Here is a 25,726-nt window from a genome sequence, read left to right on the forward strand (position 1 = left end):
TCAGACAGTGTTTGAGTTGAATGATAGTGATTGTACAATTTATCCAAATTTGTAAGATGGAGCTAAAGCATGCTTAGAATAAGAAACATGCTTAAATACATATACTGAAAAAAAATATTGAAAAAAATCAATGATTTAAACTTTCATCAAAAGAATCTTTTAAAAAATATTAAATCAAATCTGATGGAAGCAGATGGCAGGAATTAATAAAGGTAAGAGTAAATGCCAATGAAATAGTGAAAAACTTAAAATATAGAAAATTTAAAAAGACTGGAGTCCTTTGAAGAGATGAATAAGCAAGACTGAAATTTTTTTAAAAAAAGAAAAGAGACAACATGTATTACCAATGTATGGAATGAATAAGAGGAAATCATTACAGGTCTTACAGACATAAAATAGAAAACAGAATGTATGATGAACTTTATGTGAATACATTTGACATTTTTAATAAAATGGATAAATTTCTCAAAAAAAATGCAACTTACCAAAGCTGAACGGAAAATGATTAGAAAATCTGAATTGTCTTTTTAATTATTAATGAAGCTGAATCAGTTATTAACAACCTTTGCACAAAGAAAACCCCTAGACCAGATGACTTCAGCAGGGAATTCTTCCAAACATTTAAAGAAGAATTTAACACAATCTTACACAAATTCTTTAGGAGAATAAGAAAAGAGGGACTACTCCCTAACTCTTTTCATAAGGTCAATGTAACCTTGCTACCAAAACATGACAATGTAAGAAAGGAAAATTATAGGTCAATCTCTCTCATGAACATAAATGCAAAAATATTAGCAAACAAAAATCCATCAATACATATATTTCAAAAATATATCATAAGTAGGACAATGTAGTCAATGTAATTCACCACATTAATAGCAAAGAATAGAAAAAATAACATAATCATGTTGATAGATGCAGACACAGTATCTGATGAAAATTAAACAGCTAATTGTGATTTAGAAGAACTCTTAGCAACCAAAAATATAAGAGAATCTATAGCAAACATCACATTCAATGGTGAAATATTTAAAGCTTCCCCTGAGAAGCCAGAATGACTGAAGGATGTCAGCTATCACCAGTTCTATTGCATTGGCGGTCCTAGCTAGTTCAATAAGGCAAGACAAAGAAATGAAAGTCATAAGAATTGGAAAGAAAGAAATAAAAATGTTATTGTTCACAGACAGCATGATTGTTTATTTGGATAGTCCAAAACAATACACATGAAAACTAACAGAAGTCGGAAGTAGCTTACATAAGTAATATACTACTTATGTATGAACTTGTAAAAAAAAATGTAAAAGGTACAACAAAGTATAAAAGATGCATTTCTAATAACATTGGTATAGGGACCATATTTTACACATTTTTCATTATGTTACTTTCACATATAGTAACAATCTTGATAAATACTTATTCAATGAATTAATAGGGAATATATTTTCTGACTTGGAAAACATAATATGCTAGTATTTTTAAAGAGTTAAAGTAAGTAAACTAGCAAAATATGTCAATATTGGCTAAACTCAGAGAAATCAATACACTGCTACATAGCTGAGGGAAGCATAGATTAACCTGTGTGTTTTAATAATTGGTGTGAAAGTATATATCAGAGCCTAGTCACATTCATATACCATTCATTACTTTGATTCAAAAATCTCACTTACATGAAATTATTCTAAGAGAATAACCCAAAAGGAAAAAGTTAAATGCACAAAGATGATTAATGCAACATGTTCTATAAATAATGAAAAAGTATCCAGCAATAGGAAGTTACTGATTTAATTCTAAAGTCTAGGTTACAGGCATAGCTTGGACCTGACTCCCCCGCAATACTCCCACCACTGTTGTCACCTTAGGGTAATTATTTAAGCTCCATGAGCTTCAATTTCCTCCCCTGTAAAACAGGGATGATAATAGTAACTACTTTATAGACTTGCTGTGAGGAGTGAATGAGTTATTTTACAGAAAGCTCTCAGAACTTTGGAATATTAAGCATCCATGATTATGAAAAAAATTATATACCAATTGAAAAAGTACTGGTGATAATTCTGAGGGAGCAAAACAAAATGTGGTTTGTAAAATCATATGATATATATATTTATATACCTATAATCATATGCCATATATATATTTTATAAAAGTTATCAAACCGTTCCCGTTCTATATGACTTTGTTAAATTATATATGCATATATAGGCAAGGACTAGAAGAGAACATGGACAAATACAAATCACTTTTAATTAACAGATTTGTGAGTGATCTCTTCACTTGGTAAATTGTTGTCTTCCTTAATTTTAGTTAACAAAGAGGCAATGCTCCAAACACTTTGGAGCAGACAATATAAAAAAGACGTAGAATTTCTACCTCTTTGTCTTGAATGTTAGGGTCTGCGTTATTTTCCATGAGCACGGCCATGCAGTTGATATATCCCCCATATGCAGCGCACTGCAGTGGGGTTCTTCCTGCATAATCCTGCACATTTGGGTTGATCTTATTTTCTATCAATATCTGGCAGACATCAGCATTTCCTCCCAGCGCTGCCCAGTGTAGAAGAGAATGTCCATCTTGGTCGACTAGATCTACCCTTGCTCCACCTGAAAAAGCAAAAATATAATGAAAATGTCTAATACAGAGAACATTTATCAAAAAGAAGTTTAAAAAATATAACAACAGTCCTTTAAACGCTTTACTCTCAGCAAAAAGCTTTCATGTATATCATCTACTTCAGATTTTTACAATAAGCCTGTGAACTGGTCAGGGTAGGACTCCTTCCCCTTTTACATAAAGTGAAACTGAGGATCAGGCAGGTGCAGTGACTTTTTGCAAATCAAACAGCTACTAACAGGTGGAGCTAGCAGTGAACCTTGAGTTTCCTGATGCCAGGCTCTTCCCTCCATCCTTCTACCCAGGCAGCTCTCTGCCATGTAAAGCTATATTTCAAAGGCGAATGGAGGGGCTTCCCTGGTGGCACAGTGGTTGAGAATCCGCCTGCCAACATAGGGGACTCGGGTTCGAGCCCTGGTCCGGGAAGATCCCACATGCCATGGAGCAACTAAGCCCGTGAGCCACAACTACTGAAGCCTGCGCGCCTAGAGCCCGTGCTCCGCAACAAGAGAAGCCACCGCAATGAGAAGCCCGCACACCGCAACGAAGAGTAACCCACTCGCTGCAACTGGAGAAAGCCCGCATGCAGCAATGAAGACCCAACGCAGCCAAAAATAAGTAAGTAAGTAAATAAATAAATAAAATAAATCTATTAAAAAATAAGGTGAATGCAAGAAATCCTACCTTTTGAGAGTGACTTGTTAGGAGCACTCTTAATAACTAACCTTTGATGAGTGTCTGAATCACATCTTTGTGTCCCATCTCACAGGCTCGGAAAAGTGGAGTATGTTTCATGACATCAGTAGCATCTACTTGAGCATTATTTTCCAATAATAACTTCACGGTGCTGACATGGCCAGAAAGGGCAGCAGCATGTAAAGCTAAAAAGGGAGCGAAAGAAAGTGAAGAGCTTCCAAATAACAGCTTTACCTTTTTATTATACTATGTGTCTTCTTCACTTTTGATTTTCTCATCATTTTGGCTAAATGCAATTTAATCTTCAGGATTCTCTATTTTTTAACTTTAACAGATTTCTATCTTCCTTTCTATTCATATGTATTACTCACACTTTTCCCCTTTCCTTCTACCTTTCTCATCTCACTGTTTTCTTCCTTTCCATCCTGTTGTTCTGAAATGGTCTCCTCAGTTACTAGTTTATTATCTTTTCCTCTTTCTAAGAGAGTAAGAGAACAAAAAAATGACAAAGAGAAATGATTTAAATGATGCAGGCAATTCTGCCCACAAACCCACTCAATTAGTATATGTCCCTGACGGGTTGTGTGACGGGACCGTCAATCTACTGTTCCTTCAGTTGGTTACCTGTGCTATTCCTGCAGTTGGTCTGTGTACCCACATGGTACTGAGAGTATGTGTATCTTACTGCACTGAGTGCATTTTTCATACAACATGACTCCAAATGCAAGTCAGCTATTTCCTCAGGGCGCAATTTCAAAAACAGCAATTCCTTTCAAGATTGGAGAAAAAAGTGAGATGGAATGTAGTCTCCTCTCTGGTAAGGGGTTTGAAAGAGTAATTTTGACTATGTGTGAGTTTCACATTACGCTGATCCCTGCCTACATTATTCCACTCTAGTGCTTATGTCATCACTCTTTAGATTACTCTTGAAATTCTATTTAATTCATCACTCTAAATTCTGAATTTTTCAGGATAACTGTCTAGGGGCCTGGGTCAATTCTTTCTAAGGGTTATGGCTCTATACTGTCTAGGATAATGTTTCTTTCATAAAGTGTGATCCATGGACCAAACCTGGGATGCCTATGAAATGCAGATTCCTGGGGATTTGTTGAGAAGCTATTGCGGACTGGGTACTAATATAATGCTGGGAATTCAGCAGGGAACAAGATAGCTAAGGTTATATTCTCATAGAGGAAGCAAAACAAAACAAGACAAGAACACTGAAGTAATAACATTTAAGTATTAGATGGTGATGGATGGTATAATTAAAGAAGTAAAAAGTATTTTGATATATAGAGTGACTGGGGGATTACTTTTGATTGGTGGTTAGGGAAAGCCTTGCTAAGGTGCTGACATTTAAGTTGAGAGTAAATCATAAAAAAGAGACAGCAAAGCAGAGATCTCAAGGGAGAGTAGTCTGGGCAAAGAGAACAATGAGTACAGGGGTAGGAATGAATCTATGTGTTTAAGGAAGGCAAAGAAGCTGCAGCACAATGAGTGAGAATGAGGTAAGTCAGAAAGGTAGAAAAGGCCAGACCATAAATGGCCATACAGGTCAGAGTGATGGAAGACACTGAAGGGCTTTACGTAGCTGAGTGATATTCGATTTATGCTTTCAACAGATCACTCTAGCTGTTTTGAGAATGCATTATAGTAAATTAGAGTGTAAGCAGGGAGACCAGTTAACGCTAGCGCAGTTGACTGGGTGAAAACAGTGGTGGCTTGAACTAGGGTGACAGGAATGGAGATGGAGAGAAGCAGAAAGATTTAGATTATATTTTGGAGGTGGAGTCAACAGGACTTCTTGACAGGATTTGATGTAGGATCTCTATATAGTCTGGGAACAGCCCTAGTAATTCTCATGCATGCTTGAGTTTGAAAAGCCTGACCTAAATGGCTGAATGTTAGTTTGGCCTAGACAAGATTCAGATGGGTGTGAGAGACTTCAAAAATCTGAAGTGTGTCATATGGAAGACAACGCAGAGTGGAACATTCAGTTTGACAAATTTTGGCTCAGTATAAGGAAGCGCACCCTGATAGAGTGAGATTAAGATGGAAGTAATGGGTTCTCTATATTGGAGCTGTTCAACCAGAGGCTGAAAGACACTGGGGAGATGTCTTTGGTGAAAAACACTGGTGAGAATGTTATAAGGCAAATTAAGGCATGATATATCTGTGAGAGTTCTGTGATTTTCACATTTAAGAGCATAAGAATGCTTTTTTTTCCTCCCATATGAAATTTTATACAACATCCAACATATAAAATAGTTAAGAGTTGAGTGGTTCTGACTAAAGTAGGGGTAGAGGGTTACTCACTTAAGCATTTACCCCTCAGCAACATTTCAGGTACCTCTATAGGAACGTGTTGCTCTGAAGAACATGGTTTGGAAAACCCTGGACTAGATTTAATTTTAAGGTACTTTTTACTTCTGAAATTCTACAATTATGTAATGTGGCTTCAAGTATGCAACAGATACTCTTCAGGCAAATATCAATGTCAAATTTTTAAAAAACAGACAAAATTTCAATTAAGCATAAGATAGAATTAATGATATTAAAGGAAATTCCCCATTTCTGACTTTTTTCATTTATTTTAAAACAATCTTAGACTACTATTGCTGCTCCCTCTTTGAAAAAGTACCACAAGTTTACCTAGGAGCTTTAAAAATTATTTTCAATAACTTTCTGTTATGGAAAATTTCAAACATATTCAAAAGTAAAGGCAATAATAGTCCAATGAACTCAATATTGTCATCACCCAGATTCAACAATTATGTGTTGGCTAACCTTGTTCCATCTAACTGCTATCCATTCCCCCACTTCTGATTTTTTGAAGAAAATTCTAGAGTCATATGCTTCCGTTTGTGAATATTTTAGTATGTCTGAAAGACAAGGATTCTTTTTTTAAACACAACCACTGTATCAGTCAGAGTATCTCTCATATAACTCTAACAGAATTCAATATGAAGAATTGCTACCTTTGTACTGAAGAACTGAAAAAGCAAAAAGGGAACAGTAAGGTATCACAGAGGCAGTAAATGCAGAAAACGGCGAGCAATTCTAAGACTGAGGAAACAAAAAGAAGAGGATGGAATTATTACAACTTTAAACGCTCAGAAGAGGCACCAGGCAGAGCCGAAGCTCAGACCTCAGAGGAGGGGCTTTGCTTGGCTGTTGCGGGTATCTCTGAGGAGGGTGCTCTTTGGCGGCTACCGTAAGTGCTGGAAAAGCTGCAAAGTGAAATTAACTGTTGCCACTGGAACAAGCTCTCAGTACTCTGTTGTGTGAGACTTACTAGGGTATTGCTGACAGGAACGGGAAACAAAAACAAGAATAGGAAGCAAACAGGAAGATGCACTCCCCTGCTCCTCTTCCAGCTTTCCAGTCTCCCTGTACTGCCCCCTATGGGCTGACTCCCCTGCTGGCAAAGAGGGAATGTGGTTTGCAGAGCCCCAGCCCCAGTCAAGCAAAGAAAAGATAGGCCCATTTTCATATCTAAAAAATATTAACAAAAGCTTTGTAATATCAAATATCCAGATAGTGTTCACATTTTCCTGAGAGCTTTATAATTTTTTTGTAATTTATTTATTTGAATCAAGATCCAAATAATACCCATATATTGCTATTGATAAGAACTCTTTTTTAATTAAGGCAAAACAACTCTGTAGAGGGATGATGGAAAGGAACTCACCTGCATAGAATAGAAATGTCAGGAAGGTATCTCTGACATATAATAAAATCTCCTTAGGATAAAGAGCCCAGGGAATGAATGAATTTGAGAGGAATTTATGTCTCAACCCCAACCATGATGCACATTAGAAAGGCAACTTTGGTCGACAGAATGCAAGTATCCTAGCTCATACTTTATTAAAATACATGAAAAGTTAAACAAAGAGTGATGCTAGTGATAAAGACTGCATACTAATACAAGTCTGACAAAAAAATTAAATATTCAAATCATTTATAAGCTCAGTGTCCTATGCGCCTGTACAATACTCCTTAAGAAGCTTAAGGTCTATTATGAAGCTTTGGTATAGAAATATTCAATACTTTAAAAAGTTAAAGCCTTTATCAAAATTGATATTACCTAAAAACTCTTTTTAAAAAATTAGAAGGTGAGATGGTCTCGGTATAGGGAGGGAGATATGAGGTGTAGCAACTCCATTCCCCTCTGTCCCCCAAGTGCTACATCAATAGTGTCGGTGGTCAAGAAAGATCTTATCCAGGATAACAGGTAGGTGCAAACAGCTCTAGTATGTTTCTACAAATAAAAAAACATAACATTGAGAAGCTCATAGCTGAGGTTTTCTTCTGTTCAGTGTTATTGTGCTGTTGTGTGATTTTTCTTTCTCTTTCTGACTTGCAATTTGGATATACAGGTGTCCCTTGATATCTGTGGGGGATTGGTTCCAGGAGCCTCTATAGATACCAAAATCTGAAGATGCTCAAGACCTTTATATAAGATGGTATAGTACAGTGAATACAAGTCAGGCTTCCATATCCGCAGATGCAAAACCCTCAGATATGGAGGGCTGACTGCAGTATATAAGGAAGAGACCTCTAAGGTGACAATGAGTGTTAAAAAACTTATACTTCTCTTACTAATCAACACATAGTTAGAGGGCTCTCTTATTAGAAAAAGAGATTAAAGGAAGCACCTAGTAAGAGATTTTGAAGCTTTGAAGCTTCTAGAGCCATGGGAGGTTAACTCTGAAATGGGAGATTCAGGATGCAGCAATGCTGTTCAAAACTGAGAAAAGAGCATATTAAATGAGCCTGGTGAGAACATACTTAGATGTGTGTGTTCTCTAAAATGTAATTCTAAATGGTTGAAAATATAGTTAATAATTGCTAGGTATGTATAGTTTTAAAATGCAGGTTCATTCTTTTTTACACAAAGATATATGACTAGAAGAGTTCCCGCAATCATGTCTAAGGAGCAACAAGGTTTGTAAATCAAATGCCAAGATTCACTTGGTAGAAACACAGGCTAATTTTAGCCATAATACTCGGAAGAAATAAAGCTGCTGGAGTGATGTCCTGGCAACCTAAACTTAAAAAGTTAAGATGAAAGTCAAACAATATTAGATTAGGAACAATGGTTTCAACTTACTATTTTGCAAAATAGCACCATCTACACTTTGAAGCTTGAATGAAAGCAAACTGAATATGTCTGCCAGTTCTTACCTGTACCTCCATACTTGTCTGCCATGTTAATGTCAATGTCAGATTTTAAACTCAGCATAGTCCTAAGGACGTCATCACTGCCTTTCCCAGCAGCCCACATAAAGGATGTTCTTCCTTCAAGGTCTGAATCATCTTTTACTGAAGGATGTTTTAGAAACACTTTAACTGTTTCCTGTAAGAAAACTTCATTTAAAAATTTGAGACAAGAGAGTAGCATTTTCTTTGGTAAGAAAGTCAGTGTTATATGTGACTTCCACTAAGAAGCAAAGTATTTTTTCCTCTACTTTTTTTTTTTTTTTTTTTTTTTTTTGCGGTACACGGGCCTCTCACTGTCGCGGCCTCTCTCGTTGCAGAGCATAGGCTCCAGACGCGCAGGCTCAGCGGCCATGGCCCACGGGCCCAGGCGCTCCGCGGCATGTGGGATCCTCCCGGACCGGGGCACGAACCCGTGTCCCCTGCATTAGCAGGCGGACTCTCAACCACTGTGCCACCAGGGAAGCCCCTTCCTCTACTTTTGAATCAAATGAAATTATCTTTTTATGAGTAACGAAATTACAATTTCCATTGAAAGTAACAATCTTCTGTCCTTATACATTGGTTTTAGTTTTCATAGCACTTCAAAAATATAACCTAACTCCCTCATTCAACATTCTAATAATTGAGAATGATCATCCTCAATTAAGTTTAAAAACTCAACTGCAGAGAAGCCTAATACATTCTCTCACTGTATGTTTTGTTGCTATTTTTAAAAATAGTGCATTTATCAAATAATTATGGGTGGTTACTGAGAAATGCAGTGTTCAATTCATCTAAACAAATATTTATTCAGCATTTCCTACATTCAAGGTCCTTCCTCTATAGAATCATACAAAAATTAGGACCCTTAGTAATTCTAACAGTGTTTAACAATTTTAATGGGGGTTAATATTCATAGCATTTAAAATTGCATCTTTCCTCAAAACTCAGATGCTTACAAGCTTTTAGGAAGATCATAGAAACTTTTGCTTGAATGGAAATAAAATAGTTTCAGAAGAAAACAATTTCTGGAGGCTGTGAGTTGGCCAAAAATGTACAAAATGTTGATGATCAATATTTCAGAGCAAGAAAAAATTTAAGGGCTCATCTCGTCCAGCTCCTCACTTTACAGATGACATTTAGACTCAAGGTCATATAAGCATTGGTAGCAGTTAACAGGAGTAGAATGCAGGGTTAAATCACTTCACTCTTTCCACTGTAACACACACTGCTTCCTCGTCTTAAAACTAGATGTTGAGCTACTGAGGTATTACAGCTTAGTGCTCCTTAGGATCTAGTGTATGTCCTTATTAAGTAGATTTGAATAAAGAAATAAAATTTTGGTACTTCCCTGGTGGTTAAGAATCCAGTGCAGGGGACACGGGTTCAATCCCTGGTCCAGGAAGATCGCACATGCTGCAGAACAACTAAGCCCGTGTGCCACAGCTACTGAGCCTGCACTCTAGAGCTTGCGAGCCAGAACTACTGAGCCCACGTGCCACAACTACTGAAGTCCGTGCCCTAGAGCCCATGTCCGCAACAAGCCACTGCAATGAGAAGCCTGCACACTGCAACGAAGAGTAGCCCCCGCTCGCCACAACTAGAGAAAGCCCATGTGCAGCAATGAAGACCTGATGCAGCCAAAAATAAGTAAATAAATAAATTTATAAAAAAAAAAGAAATAAGATTTTAAAATGTTGGTGATTTGGGGGGTTTCTTTTAATAATTTGCAAACATTTCTTTGTTGAGTATGTTTTCTTAATGATGAATGTTTGCAAGGGTTTTATGGGACTGTTGTGGTTGATGATGTTTTTTAAAAAGAGAATTTCAACCTTTTGTGAATTAGTAGAGTCCCAGGAGATCAAGGGACTTGAAACTGAGCCTATAAAATTTGCATAATTATTAAAAAACTTAAAAAATCATTTCTGTAATTGGCAGATTGTCTAAAGCAAGTGTTTCTTTGAATAAACATCTATAATGTTCTAGCGTTCTTTCTTACTTGCATTAGCGCAGTTACTTAATTACTGGTTTCTGTACATAGGTTAAATTTGGAGTCTAAGACTTGGGTTCAAGATCTTGAGCAAATCATTTACTCTCTTGGAACCTTGGTTTCTTCATCTGTAAGTAGGGATAACATATCCTTTCATAGGCCTATGTTGAAATATGGATTGAATTCTGATTTCCATAGGTTGAGTAGACTGGGCCAATTGGATTTCTTATCTATGTGTAATAAGAATGAACCCCTCCTCAAAAACTCTGTATTTTTCTGAGATCTTGGGAGATAATAGAAGATAATGGTTTACCAAAACTTTAGGTGATATATAGAATAGACTTTTAGGAATGCCAAGAAGGGGGATGATTGCTATAGTTGCTCTGGGTATCAGAGAGAAAGAAAAGTGGGAAAATAAGATGTTTTCTCAATCCAAGAATTCAGTGAATTCAATAGTGCATTTGGGGAGGTCAGGAAGATGGAATTATACTATGCTGATGATAACATTCTCATAATTTAATGAAACCAGGTGTTTCACTATGCGCTCTCATGTAGAAGGCAGCAAAATCCACTGTGACTGCGTTAATGTGTGCCTCTTTGGATGTGTCTCTAGTTCTTAGTGGCCACTAATACTCAGGAGGCTGAAGCAGCCTAGACATTATCATGTTGCTGGCTGGACTGAGTGACATAATGGATGAGAAAGTACTTTGTAAACTGTAAAGGGTGGCAGGAAGGAACTATTAATAATAGTTAATATCTTTGGATATATCAATAATTCATATTTTTGCTTTCTCCGATGTACAATATACAAAATTATTAGCACAAATAATAATAACAATGAATGCTATTTCTTGAATACCTACTCTATGCCAAGTATTACACTAGGCACTGGTCATAAACTTTCTCTAATCCTTACAATAATCCTAAAATAAAAGGTATAATTATTCTCATTTTACATATGAAGAAACTAAGATTCAGAGAGGTTAAGAACTTATGCAAGGTCATACAGCTAGCAAATAGCACAGTCAGGATTCTAGCCAAGGTCTATTTAGTTCTAAAGCCTTGCCCACTGCCTGCAGGACAATTATAGATTGCCAAACACTAGATTGTCTTTAGTGCCTTACAATTAACAAAAAAGATTAAGTACACTTGCAGTAAAGCAAAATGCTACACTGAACAGTTAAAATAAAAATTCTTTAAAACTTCCCACGTGACTAACAACTTTATAAAAATTCAGACTATCACCTGAATCAGAGAGTGAACAGTATGAGCAATTGTCAAAAAATAATTGCTACACAAACACACAAATGAGTACATGTAACAGTGTGAAACCTGAATAAGGTCAGTGGATTATATCAATATCAATTTCCAGTTTATGACATTATATTATACTTTTGCAAGATGTTACCACTGGAGTGAACTGAATGAAGGGTACACGGGATCTTGCTGTCTTATTTCTTACAACTGCATGTGAATTTACAATTATATCAAAATAAAAATTTAATTAAAAAAAAAGATAATTGTCATGGTTTACTTACAGCGAAATTACTCTGAGCTGCATAGTGCAAGGGTGTTGCTCCTTGGCTGTCAGATGGGATGGTTCCAGACTTATTTCTTTCTAAAAGGAGATGGACAATCTGTGCGTGGCCTGAAAGCAGACACAAGGTAGTTATCACATAAAAGAACTGATTCATTTATAATCTATTTAAAGGAAAGGGGTAAGAAAAATCATTAGCACATAAACCAGCATTCACAATGCCCAGTGCAGCCTCTTCTAACTTCTCACGAAAATACATGATTATGTAGCATAAAGGCAAAAACTTACAACACTAAAAACTTAATGCTTCCACCAGGAAGGAAACGACTAATTATAATAGCCAGATTGAGAAAAAACTGTATTAGGTATCCGCTCACTGCATCCCCTGGCTTCACCTTATAAAACTGCTCATAAAAACAGAAGGCAGCACGTTAGAAGCCAGCCCATCTCAGCCATCAGTGTCCCTAGTCTCCAGGTTCCATTGCACCATCAATCAGAACTGCACAGTTGTCCTCTTCTGCTATTCAGGAGGACAACCTATAATACAAACTCTTGTGACCTCTGAGGCCTTCTATCCATCCCCTCTAACCTCCCTCCCCCAATTTTTTAATATCTAGGCAGTGATTTCAAATCCCAGAAAACAAGTGGGCAGGAATGATGAGGTGGTAGTAGAGAAACATGCTCTGCAGTACACTTTGGAGGATGTGGATGTGGTCTCCACAAGTGAAGAACTGTAGAAAGGATCAAAGAATAAATAAGCCTGGTAATAGTATATTTAGGAAACCTGAATTTCATACATGCCATTGCTTCAGTGTATAGGGAATGAGGCAATGAAGAAGATGCCACATTAGCAGAGCAACAATACACTGCATGAAAGCCAGGCAGAAAAAAAGGAATTTGAGTGGGAGTTGTGCTCGTCTACCTGCTCTCCAGCTATGGTTTGAGATGGAGTTCTCCATAACATGAATGGGCAAAAACAGGATCAAAGGCAATCTATGCACATAGTTAATCTAAATATCTTTCTTTTTTTTTTTTGGTATGTGGGCCTCTCACTGTTGTGGCCTCTCCTGTTGCGGAGCACAGGCTCCGGACGCACAGGCTCAGCAGCCATGGCTCACGGGCCCAGCCGCTCTGCGGCATGTGGGATCTTCCCGGACCGGGGCACGAACCCGTGTCCCCTGCATCGGCAGGCAGACTCTCAACCACTGCGCCACCAGGGAAGCCCTAAATATCTCTTGTTTGAAAGATAAAGAGAAAAATTCAGAAAAGGCTATATGAAAACATACTCTAGGACAGGGAGAAAGGAACACCATCAGAAAGAAGAAGAGCATACCTCAGAAAATGATCTAGAGAAGGATCCAGAGGAAAATTTCAGGCAACTGTTTGGCATACTTGACTTTTGCAAAGAGATGGCCTCTATGAAATGAAACAGAATATCCTAAGAAGAGAATAATCTAAAATGAAAAGGTAATGGAAGGAGATAAAAAGGAAAAAAGCTGAGATAAAAAGAAATATGGATGAGAGAAGGAAATCAAAATATAACCTAAAATACAATCTATAAGAGGCAGAAAGAAAGCTGAACTTGTGAAACACAAGTCAATTTAGTGCTGTGGAGCCAAATTTGCAAAGTCCTCCTAGAATGCAGAGGAAAAGGGATGAAACTGCACCTTGAAATGAAGTCTAAATAATAATTATAAATCTGACTATAAAACTGAATGCAATCATTTAAAAAAGAGATAATGTGTAATTTAAAAACTAAGTCCATAATAATAACGGTTTATTATAATTATTAATATTAATTAATAATTACTATCAGATTATATTTACAAATACCCAAAGAATGATAAGTGAAAGTGTGCTAAATTCCTCATTTTAAATAGATGGGAATCAATAGACACAGTTTTGCTCTGGACTCTGATTTAGGCTTAAAAATTTAAAAGTAACTACTAGTAGAACCTAAAAATCCTCCTAAAACATTAGGCAATTCAAAACCAAACAACAACGAATATAATGCACACACCACAAGGCAGAAAACAAAGGAATCAGGAAAAAAACCAAAACACTAATAATACTCAAAGAGCAGAATAACAGAAAAAAGATCAAATTATACAATTTATAACAATGATTATCAGTGGGTAAAACTCCTTCACTAAAAGAGAAAGACTCTCAGATTGCCAAAAATCAGACACATACACATATATACTCTCTCATCTAAAAAAGTGATCCCCAAAAAGATTAAGTCAAAGGCATAACAGGAAATATGATGAAAAGGAAATCAAATATCATAGTATTAGCTCACACATAAAATTAAAGCCCTTCTCCAAAAAAGCAAAGGCATTGAATGTGATGATAATTTTATATTTACATTTGTCAACAAATGTGCATTACTTTTATAATAAAAATGAAAAGACACGATGTTGAAATTAATATATAACAGAGAATACATTTTATATTGCTAAAATTTAAGCATACAACAGAGGGATTTAGGTATAAAGTGCCACGTATCAATTAAAAACTAAAACAATTAAATAGGAGGTGGGAGCTGACAGGGGGAGAGAAGCCATGGAAAATTTCCTGTACTCATGCAGTTCCTCCTGCTGTTGATCCTTGGTTTCACATTCAACTCACCTAGTAAAGCTGCCCAGTGAAGAGGCGTTCGAAATAAGTTATCATAAGATGTTATATTGCAGCTTTCGTATGAGGTCAGGACATCAACCACTGTCACGTTCCCATCAGCAACTGCAAAGTGAAGAGGTGTTCGACCCTCATAGTCTTGCCAGTTCAGTAAAGACTCTGTTGGAGCAGCATCCTATTTTTAAGGAACCAGAGACATACATGGAATCCTTACTAAATCACATTTGACATAGTATTAACTGAGCAATTTTTGAAACCTACATATTCTCTCTCAGCAGAAGTGATACATTCAGAAAAAATGTATATAGTCTAAATCTTTAAAAATTAAATTTCATATTTAACTATAAAAAGTACAGAAAAGATACAATAAACAACATGTACCATCTATCAATAGATTAAATAGGGATCAACATTTTGCCTAATGTGCTTTTTTTATCTCTTACAGCTTCAGCTAAAGGCATATGTTTTGTATTTTTGCTTCATATATATACATCCATAAACAACAGTTAAATTTTGTATGTGTGTTTTCAATATTTATACTTATGTATTATACCATACATATCCCTGAATTTTTTTTTTCAAAATTATACTTTTGAATTTTTAATTCCAACACAATACATTTGGGTATCTATGATGATACTAGTCCATTTGTTAAACCACAATTTAGTTAACCATTCTCCTACTGAGGGATATTTAGGTTATTTACATTTTTTCCCACTATTAACAATAATGCTGCAATGAACACGCTTCCTTTACATGTCCCTTTGTGGCACATGTGATTTTTCTCTAGCCCAGACACCTAGATGGGAAATTGCTGGGTTGAAGGATATTTGTATCTTCAGCTAGTATTGTCAAACTGCTCTCTAAATGGCTGTACTAATTAACACATCCATGACGATGTGTAAAAGCTTTTATTTCCCCACATGCTGGTACATATTAACCACTTAGTATTATCAAACTTACAACATTTTTCCCCTTATAGGTATGAAAAGCATTTCACTGATGTTTTAATTTGTATTTCTTTTATGAATGAGGTGCAGTTTTTTTAAAATCATATGTTTATCAGATATTCGGTTTAAATTGATAGTTCACAACATTTATTTTTCTACTGGATCTTTGCAGCAGATATGATGCATTGCTTAGGTCCTCCTTCAAGACTAAAGGACCTACTTCCCCAGCTGCTGCAAGTGCTGCCAGCAAATGACTTTCTACTGTCATCCTTTTGGAATTGCTTCAGCTAAAGAGAGTTACCTCACCCACGGTCAGGTCCCTTCTCAGATTAGGTCATATCCAAAGCCAAGCTCTCTTGTCCAAATTTAAGAACTCTCTGAAGGGCCATCCCAGATTTAGAGCTGTCTATACAGTCAGGCTATTTTACAAAAAAGAGTATTAAAGGTATTATAAACGCTTCAAAAAAAGAAGTAGAATATTACCACAATGGTATTCTAGGGCCTTGAGTCTCCCAAGGACTTAGATGCATTTATAAAGGAGAAAAAAAAAGCCAAATCTGTGAGGAAATAAGATATTATGAGTGAGAATCATCCTCCAAAGACTTCAGATCTTGTAATTAACACATAAAGAATATAAAATAACTATCTATGAAACATGTAAGAAAATAAAAAATGAAATAAAAGGTGAGCAAGGAACAAAAATTCTCAAAATGATCAGGCAGATCTGAAAAAGAACCAAGTAGAACTTTTAGAAGTGAAAATGTAATCACTAAGATTGAAGACTAAATGAATAGGGTAAACAAGAGATTGGATGCAGCTGAAGAAAGACCTGGCAAACTGGAAGGCAGATCTGATGTAATTACCCAGAATGTAGTAGAAAGAGACAAGATGATAGAAATGTAAAAGAGAAGTTAAGAGACATGGAAAGTAAAATGGAAAAGTCTAAAATATGTATTCCTGGAGACCCCATAGGCAGGAGTAGAGAGAATAAAAGAGATGCAATATTTAAAGAGATAATGGTTATATATTTTCCAGAAATGAGATGCAATAATCAGAATGTATACCAAACAGGAAAAAAAAAAAAAAAAAAAGGCACACCTAGACAAACCGTAGTAAAACTGTAGTATGCCATATAGAAAAATTTTAAAAAGCAGCCTGAGAGAAAAGATATCTATAAAGGGGTGACATAGACCAATAACAGGCTCTTCAAGAGGAATTAATGAAAGGCAGAAAGCAGCAAAATGACAGTCTGAAAGAGTTGAGAAAAGTAACTACTTAGAACTGTGTATACAGGAAAACTATATATTCAAGAGCACAGTAGAAATGTAGACACTCTTAACAAATAAAATCAGGGAGGGCTTCCCTGGTGGTGCAGTGGTTAAGAATCCACCTGCCAATGCAGGGGACATGGGTTCAGTCCCTGGGCTGGAAAGATCCTACATGCCATGGAGCAACAAAGCCCATGCACAACTACTGAGCCTGAGCTCTAGAGCCCACGTGCCACAGCTACTGAAGCCTGTGCGCCTAGAGCCTGTGCTCCACAACAAAAGAAGCCCACACACTGCAATGAAGAGTAGCCCCTACTCACCGCAACTAGAGAAAGCCCATGCACAGCAACAAAGACCCAACACAGCCAAAAAAACAAAACAAAACACAAACAAATAAATAAGTTTATAAAAAAAAAATCAGGGAGTTTACCACCATAGATCTACACTAAAGGAAGTTCTAAGAATTATATTTCAGGAAGTAAGATAATAATAACTCTAGAAGGAAAATTTGAGACTCAAGAAGAAATGCAGAGCAAAGAAATTAGTTAACACACAAGTAGAAATAAATTTTCATTGTACAAATAAAACAATATCTTTTAAAGTCTAATTTGTGTGTTATAAGCAAATAGGACTAAATATTAGACTACCATAGCCTGTAAGTTGGAATTTGGGAAGGAGTGATTAGAAAACCTCAAAGAATATACTGATAAATATTCAAAATTAATAAGAAAGTATACCAAGTTGGTTAAATATATAATTAATGGCCCAAACTATCAATTGCATTTCTATATACCTGCAACAACCAGTTAAATACATACCCTAGATACCCTAGATATGCTTTTACAAAAGGTTCAGAGCAGCACTGTTGTAAATAGCAAAAAATTGGAAACAGTTCCAAATGTCAGTCAATAACAGACTGAATAATGTGTGTCATTTAATCTTCATAAAATGGAATACTATACAGCAGTAAAAAGTAATATATTACAGCTACACATAGCAACATAGATAAAATCACTAGCTTAACACTGAGCAAGAGAAAAGTATGTTGCGGAAGAATACATACAGTATGATTCTATGAATATAAAATTCAAAAATGTTAAAAACTAAACAATATATGTTTTAGGGATACAAACACATGTCAAAACTATAATGAAAACCAGTGGAATGATAATCACAAAACTGAGGATAGTGGCTGACTCTGAGAAAGGAGAGAAAAGAACGGTACTGGGAGGTATCCAGGGAACTTCAATGGTAATGTACTTGGCTCCTCAACTCAGTGATGAGTACATGAGGATTTGTTGTTTCCTTATATATCTTAAATGTATTATATAAATATTCACTTACATCTGTTTACTATTTAATAAGAACAAGTATAAAACAAAGACAGGGATGATAAATATAAACTCAGAAAAGCAGTTGATAGGGGACAGGAATGGCACAGGGAGAGAGAATGTATTTGGAAACTGGCACATAGGAAAGTTCTGTTTGGTCTTAAATAACAGTATTAAAATGTTTTATTTCTTGGTGATGAGCTCACATGTTTGTTATACTCTTTTGCTTCATAATTTGGTTGTGTGTCATATAAATGCTTTTGCATATATTGGATATTTCATTTTTTATATATATATATATATATATAGTGTGTGTGTGTGTGTGTGTGTGTGTGTGTGTGTGTGTGTATATATATACATATATTTGGAAAGGCCATCCATTACACCCACCAGAATGCATCGCACTGTATGAACAGCACTCGGATCTTTGTGGTTGGCTGCCCAGTGAAGTGGGATCTTGCCTTCGACATCAGGAATTCCAATGTTGGAATCATGCTTGATGAGCAGCTTCACATGCTCAGGGTTATTGTAGTAGGCACTCCAATGCAGAGCTGTTTGCTGCAAAATTGAGAGATTCTCAAAATAACAGTAACTACAGTAACAGTGAAAACACAACAAACTCTTCCCAAACTTTCAGTGTGTGACAGGCACTGTCGTAAGAGTTTTATATATTTTATCTCATGTAGTCTATATCATGACAACTCTGGGAAATGAGTACTCTTGAATTTGCATACGACTGGTGAGGAAAGTTAAGTACGAAGAGGGTAAGTAATCTGCTCAAGGGTGTGAAGGTAGCAAGTGGCTGAATAGAGAGTTTAAACCCAGTCAGTCTGACTCCAGAATCTGACATCTTAACCATGGCAGGGATTTAGGTCATCAAGTACTAATACCTGATAATACTGAGAAAGAAAAACCCAGCGAAATATTTTATGAATAATTATCAACAAAGCAAGTGATCATCTTTTTTTTTTTTTTTTTTTTGCGGTACGCGGGCCTCTCACTGTTGTGGCCTCTCCCATGCGGAGCACAGGCTCCGGACGCTCAGGCTCAGCGGCCATGGCTCACAGGCCTAGCTGCTCCGCGGCACGTGGGATCCTCCCGGACCGGGGCACAAACCTGTGTCCCCTGCATCAGCAGGCGGACTCTAAACCACTGCACCACCAGGGAAGCCCCAAGTCATCATCTTGATATTGTACTAAGCACCTTAAGAATCTGATAGAAGGTTTATATTTTAATATCTATCAGAAAAGATCCATGCATAGGAAATCATGGATCTAGAATCCATTTTTTATATCAAAGGATAAATTTAAATTTAACTAATTTTACAGGATAAATTGTTAAGATATATTTTAAAAATACAGCAACACTTGCTTTATTTTTAGATAAAGTTAAAAATGAACATGCTGAATTTGCCAATGTTGCTTTAAAAATCTCTTCTGTCATTCTCATCAACATACTGGTTTCTCTATTAGGAGAACTATTAATGAAACCACAGAGAAACTGTTTAGATATACTTTATACCTTGAGAGTAGCATTGTCATGAATCCAATCTAGAACGAAATCATTTAACAGCAAGAACCAAGCTCAACTGTCACATTAAAAACTTTAAATGTTGGCATATGTGGTATTCATTCAAAGTGAACCTACAGGCGTCTAACATGTAGAGTTATTAACTCATTACTTTTTGTTTAGTGATAACTGAAGAATAAAAAAGTCACAAATATCAAAGCAGTTAATCGCCTAAAGCCACATTTTCAGTAAACAACATGTACAGTTTCTGTAGTTCTTTTCTTTTCCTATATTTGTTCTTTTTTAAAGAATTAATTAATTTTTGGCTGCGTTGGGTCTTCACTGCTGTGCGTGGGCTTTCTCTAGTTGCGGCGAGCCGGGGCTACTCTTCGTTGTGGTGCGCGGGCTTCTCATTTTGGTGGCTTCTCTTGTTGTGGAGCATGGGCTTTAGACACGTGGGCTTCAGTAGCTGCAGCACGCGGGCTCAGTAGTTGTGGCACACGGGCTTAGTTGCTCCACAGCATGTGGGATCTTCCTGGACCAGTGATTGAACCCGTGTCCCGTCCCTGCATTGGCAGGCAGATTCTTAACCACTGTACCACCAGGGAAGTCCCTGTTCTGAATATATTTACTGAAATATATTATGCTGTTGAACCTAACAGTAAAAAGTTTGGGGTTGCATTTTTTTACATCTTTGTTTTTTATTTTTCTAGTAATTCTTTTTTTTTGGACTGTGGTAAAATGTACATAACATAAAATTTACCATTTTAACTGTTTCTAAGTGTAGTGTTCAGTGGTATTAAGTACGTTCACATTGTTGTGTAACCATCAGTACTATTTATCTCCAGAATTTTTTCATCTTCCCAAACTGAAACTCCATACCCATTTAACAATAACTCCTAATTCCCACCTCCTCCCCGTCACCTGGCAACCACCATTCTACTTTCTGTCTGTATGAATTTGACTCCTCTAGGTACCTTGTAAGTGGAATCTTACAGTACTTGTCTTTTTGTGTCTGACTTGTCACTTGGCATAATGTCCTCAAAGTTCATCCACATTGTAGCATGTGTCAGAATTCCATTCCTCTTTAAGGCTGAATAATATTCTACTGTATGTATATACTGCATTTTTTTAATCCAGCTGTCCATCAAAAGACATTTGGGAGGTTTGTGAGTAACATCTTTGGGCTATTTTGAGTAACGCTGCTATGAACATGGATGTACAAATATCTGTTCTCATTCCTGATTTCAATTCTTTTGGGTATATAACCAGAAGTAGATTTACTGGATCATATAGTAGTTCTATGTTTAATTTTTTGAGGAACTGCCATATTGTTTTCCACAGTGGCTGTACCATTTTACATTCCCACCAACAGTGCACAAGGGTTCAAATCTCTCCACATCCTCACCAACACTTGTTATTTTTGTTTTTTTGTGATAATAGCTATCCTAAAGGGTGTGAAGTGCTATCTCGCTGTGGTTTTTGATTTGTGTTTCTTTTGTGATTAGTTATATTAAGCATCTTTTCATGTGCTTATTGGCCATTTGTATATCTTCTTTGGAGAAATGTCTATTCAAGTCCTTTGCCAGTTTTTTAATTGAGTTGTTTGGTTTTTTGTTGCTCACTTTTAATGTATTTTATAATATGATTGGTCTGTGACAGATTAGAAATTTAAAAAAAAACGATCCTTCACCTCAGATGGTTTGAGACTCAGTGCTCTATGCTTTTGTCCTTCTTTCTTCTCTGTGGCTGCCTGGACTATGCAGATCCATTTTCCATCTCTCTGACTGAATAACCTCCCATCCCTGTTCAATAACAGAAGAACATACAAGGACTGGAAGACAGCAGGAAGTTCACAGAATATATTGGGGAAGACATGAAGCCCAAAGACAGTTGTAGCTTCTCAAGTGATTAATGGGTCTTGTGCTTTTTTCAGTGAAATATTTATTTATTTAGCCACTTGGCTTGTGGAATCCTAGTTCCCTGACCAGGGATTGAACCCAGGCCCTCAGCAGTGAAAAGACAGAGTCCCAACCACTGGACCACCAGGGAATTCTCAGTGAAATATCAGCACTATAAATGCTGTGAGTTAAGAATAGTATTAATTTACAAGTTGTAAAATAAAGTTAAAGTTGATTTCAGAACTCTGGGTTATGTGAATGACTACTAAACAAAATCTAAAAGTCACATAAAGAACACTATGGGAGTGAAAATATTATTGAATATAAACCCAGTGAATGACTTATAAGAGTTTTAATTACATGAGAGTGCTGGAGTTAGCAAGACTCTATGATTAAGTGCCTGATGAAAAGGAAGAGGATGATTGCATTTGTCTAACTAAAGACCACATTTTTTTCCTGTAAGGAATGATCAGAGTGTTGACCAAAACAATGACCAATGGGCACACTATGTTAAAACTCAAGAGCAGGGAAGATAATGGACCCTAGTAAGAATGCCAGAGCAGATGTTAGAATCAAAATGAACTAATAATAATAATTTTAAGCTAATATTTATTGAGAGAATACTATGCACTGGGCATTGTGCTAAACACTTCATATATATCGTCTCATTTTATCTTCAACAACCCTTTATCCCCTTTTTGCATATGAGAAAATTGAGGAATAGAGGAGTTAAGTAATTCAATGGACATAGAACAAGTGGTGGCTTTTACACTGAAACCCAAGAAGAATGATGCCTAAGCCCAGGCCATTAAAGCACTATGCACTTAGTTCATTACCCAGGGCATTTGGCCACCACAAATCTAACTACCTTTAGCAACTATCTTGACTAGCAGTCAAATACTGAGTTGGAGTTAGACAGGCCTGGTTTGAATTCTATTCCTGCCAATTGGATCTCGGGCAGAATTTTAATCTTCTTGAGCTTCAGTTTTCCCATATGTAAAAAGATGATACTACCCACCACATCTCGTTGCTGGGAGGATAAAATGACAGAATTTAAGTGAAATACTTTACTGGGGTGTGTGGAGACTTGGAATTGTTCTACCATGCATGAGTGGTAATTTAGGCCTTCTTCCTTGAGATTTCACATCATAAAATAAAGCATTTGCTTTCTGCTCTATTTGTCTTCGATTTTGACAGTCCGTTACCTTGTTTTTATCCTGTGTATCCACTTCTCCTGGTGCCATAAACTTCAGCAGAAGCGCCAAACACTTAGGGCTCTTGTGCCGGGTAGTCAAGTGTAAAGGAGTCATTTCTTCTAGATCCTTCTGCATCCAGTTTGCTCTGCGTGTAAGTAAGAGTTTCATGAAACGATAATTTCCCTAAATAAAAAATAAGAGACAGTAAGAAGAAATTTAGTTTGGAGCCAAATTTTTTTTAAAATTTTAAAATGTTTTAAGCATTTTAATTATTCTGCTAGAATAATAACATTCAGATAAATTAATAAAAGGAAAATACATATAATTCTACTACTCTAGCAATTGTTTTATTTTTTCACGTTTCTTTCCAACTGCTTTCTATATGCATTTAGTTTACTCAGTGGCTGGTCAATATTTCATTGTGTTAAGGCAAGACATTTTATTTAATCATTCTATTATTGCTTGTAATTTTTTTTAATAGAAAATGCTACAATGTACATGATTTTTCACATATTTTTTTTCCATAGAATAAATTATCAGGAACCAAATAACTGGGTCAAAGGAGTTTGTGCATTTTATGGTTTTTGGTGTATTTTCCAAATTGCTATCTAGTTGCAACAATGTGTGAATGTATTAGTTTCAGCACAATCTGACCAGCACAGCACATATTATTTATATTCAAAGTATAATAACTTTGTGAAATAAGTAGAGATTTTAAACCCCAATTTACAGGTGAGGGAATTGAGATTCAAAGGGGTTAAATATTTTGTTCACAGTCATTTGGTTAATAAGGAAAAGGTGGTTAGCTTTCTTGACGAGAGCTATTTACAGGTACAGCTAGGGTAGAAGCAGCTTCCTCAAAGTTCAGGTCCCAGACTCATCTGTTCACACAAACACCAACCCAGAAGTCACTGTAGGCCGCCCACTTGCAGGCAGTGCTCTCTGCACCAGTTAAATCCTCCAATCTGGCAGAACCAACCCATCTGGAGAAAGAAGTTTAGTTACAAGGGCTAGAGTAATACACTGGTGGGGACTCAGGTCGACCATTTTATAGTACGTCTATGTGAGCTTTGAAACCCTTGAAAAATATTCCAGGGGCTTCCCTGGTGGTGCAGTGGTTGAGAGTCCGCCTGCCGATGCGGAGGACATGGGTTCGTGCCCCCTTCCGGGAAGATCCCACATGCCGCGGAGCAGCTGGGCCTGTGAGCCATGGCCGCTGACCCTGCGCGTCCGGAGCCTGTGCTCTGCAACAGGAGAGGCCACAGCAGTGAGAGGCCCGCGTACCGCAAAAAAAACAAAAACAAAAACAAAAACAAAACAACAACAACAACAAAAAAAATATTCCATAGTTCTGGGTTTCCCTGGTGGCGCAGTGGTTGAGAGTCCGCCCGCTGATGCAGGGTACACAGGTTCGTGCCCCGGTCCGGGAAGATCCCACATGCCGCGGAGCGGCTGGGCCCGTGAGCCATGGCCGCTTAGCCTGCGCGTCCGGAGCCTGCACGTCCGGAGCCTGTCTTCCGCAACGGGAGAGGCCACAACAGTGAGAGGCCCAAGTACCACACACACAAAAAAATAATAAAAATAAAAAAAAATTCCGTAGTTCTTTTAAACTCTTTCCTGAGATCTAGCTCCATATTTCCAATTCTGATTGGAGTCTTCAATATGCTTGGTATCACAGATATTTCAAAGTCAACATGAACAAACTGCATTGCATGATCAAGTTCTCTGTCTACTTCATGTGTATTTTCTCTTTCCCTATTCAAAGCATAGTGGCAGGCAGGGCTACCTGTCTTTTTCATCTTCTGAGACCCTCTACATCCTTAACATTGTTGGAAATGTGACCTTTAAGTATTATAATTACAATGCATTAATGTTCTACTATCAGGAGCTATTGGTATTAGTAAGGAAGACATTTATTGATTGAGCAGGTTCCCCACTGTGATGCACGTGAGGCTCTAAGTAAGGCAAAGGGAACTGAGCAACAGTGAGGTGCAGAAGGAAGAATGAGACTTGCCTGCTTGCCTACAGGGGCAAAGACAGGATTCAACTCAGCTCCAGGGCTGGGGCAGAGATAAGGGAGAACAAGGCTAGGAAAAGGGTCATAAGGCTGTCTATACTAGATGGACAAACTTGGAATGGACTGAAAAACAAATGAATGCAGCTTATTTATTTCCTTTCAGAGAGGCTTTCCTTGACCACCCTAAGCAGAACTTATTTTGTTCTTCTTTATTGCAGTACCCTTTCATTTCCTTCATAGTACTTTCCCCAGTTTGTAGTTACATATGTTTTTATTTCCCTTCACTGAGATTTCCCTCATAAGCAGTAAGCATCATGAAGGCAGAGACTATGTTTTGTTGACCACTGTGCTCGGCATGGTTCCTGGCACATAATAGGTGCTTAATAAATATTACTTGAAGGACTGAGTGAATAAGAGGAAATGAAATATCTTATAGAGGTTTTTGTTTTTATTTAAAAATTCTTATTTACAGTTGCTAAATTAGATCATAACAGTTAAGAATATTAACTCTCAGGGCTTCCCTGGTGGCGCAGTGGTTGAGAGTCTGCCTGCTGATGCAGGGGACACGGGTTCGAGCCCTGGTCTGGGGGGATCCCGTGTGCCGCGGAGCGGCTAGGCCCGTGAGCCACAGCTGCTGAGCCTGCACGTCTGGAGCTTGTGCTCCGCAACGAGAGGCCGCGACAGTGAGAGACCCGCGCACCGCGATGAAGGGTGGCCCCTGCTTGCCGCGACTGGAGAAGGCCCTCGCACAGAAACGAAGACCCAACACAGCAAAAATAAATAAAATAAATTAATAAACTCCTACCCCTAACATATTAAAAAAAAAGAATATTAACTCTCAAATATCTGGAATTTGGTTACTATTACTTTTTAATGTTTTATTTATCT

General features: G+C 37.1%; 1 protein-coding gene across 1 annotated transcript in view; it reads right to left on the bottom strand.

Moving 5' to 3' along the window:
• Positions 1-25,726, bottom strand: part of INVS (inversin) — a 142,465-nt gene that overhangs the window by 52,087 nt on the left and 64,652 nt on the right. The window contains 7 exon segments of the mRNA XM_082656550.1: positions 2,368-2,597; positions 3,333-3,488; positions 8,491-8,662; positions 12,034-12,143; positions 14,661-14,841; positions 18,606-18,773; positions 22,831-23,004. Of these exon segments, the coding sequence (XP_082512676.1) occupies positions 2,368-2,597; positions 3,333-3,488; positions 8,491-8,662; positions 12,034-12,143; positions 14,661-14,841; positions 18,606-18,773; positions 22,831-23,004 (1,191 nt within the window).

Source organism: Grampus griseus (assembly GCF_964374135.1).
Source record: "Grampus griseus genome assembly, chromosome: 6".
Lineage (NCBI taxonomy): Eukaryota > Metazoa > Chordata > Mammalia > Artiodactyla > Delphinidae > Grampus > Grampus griseus.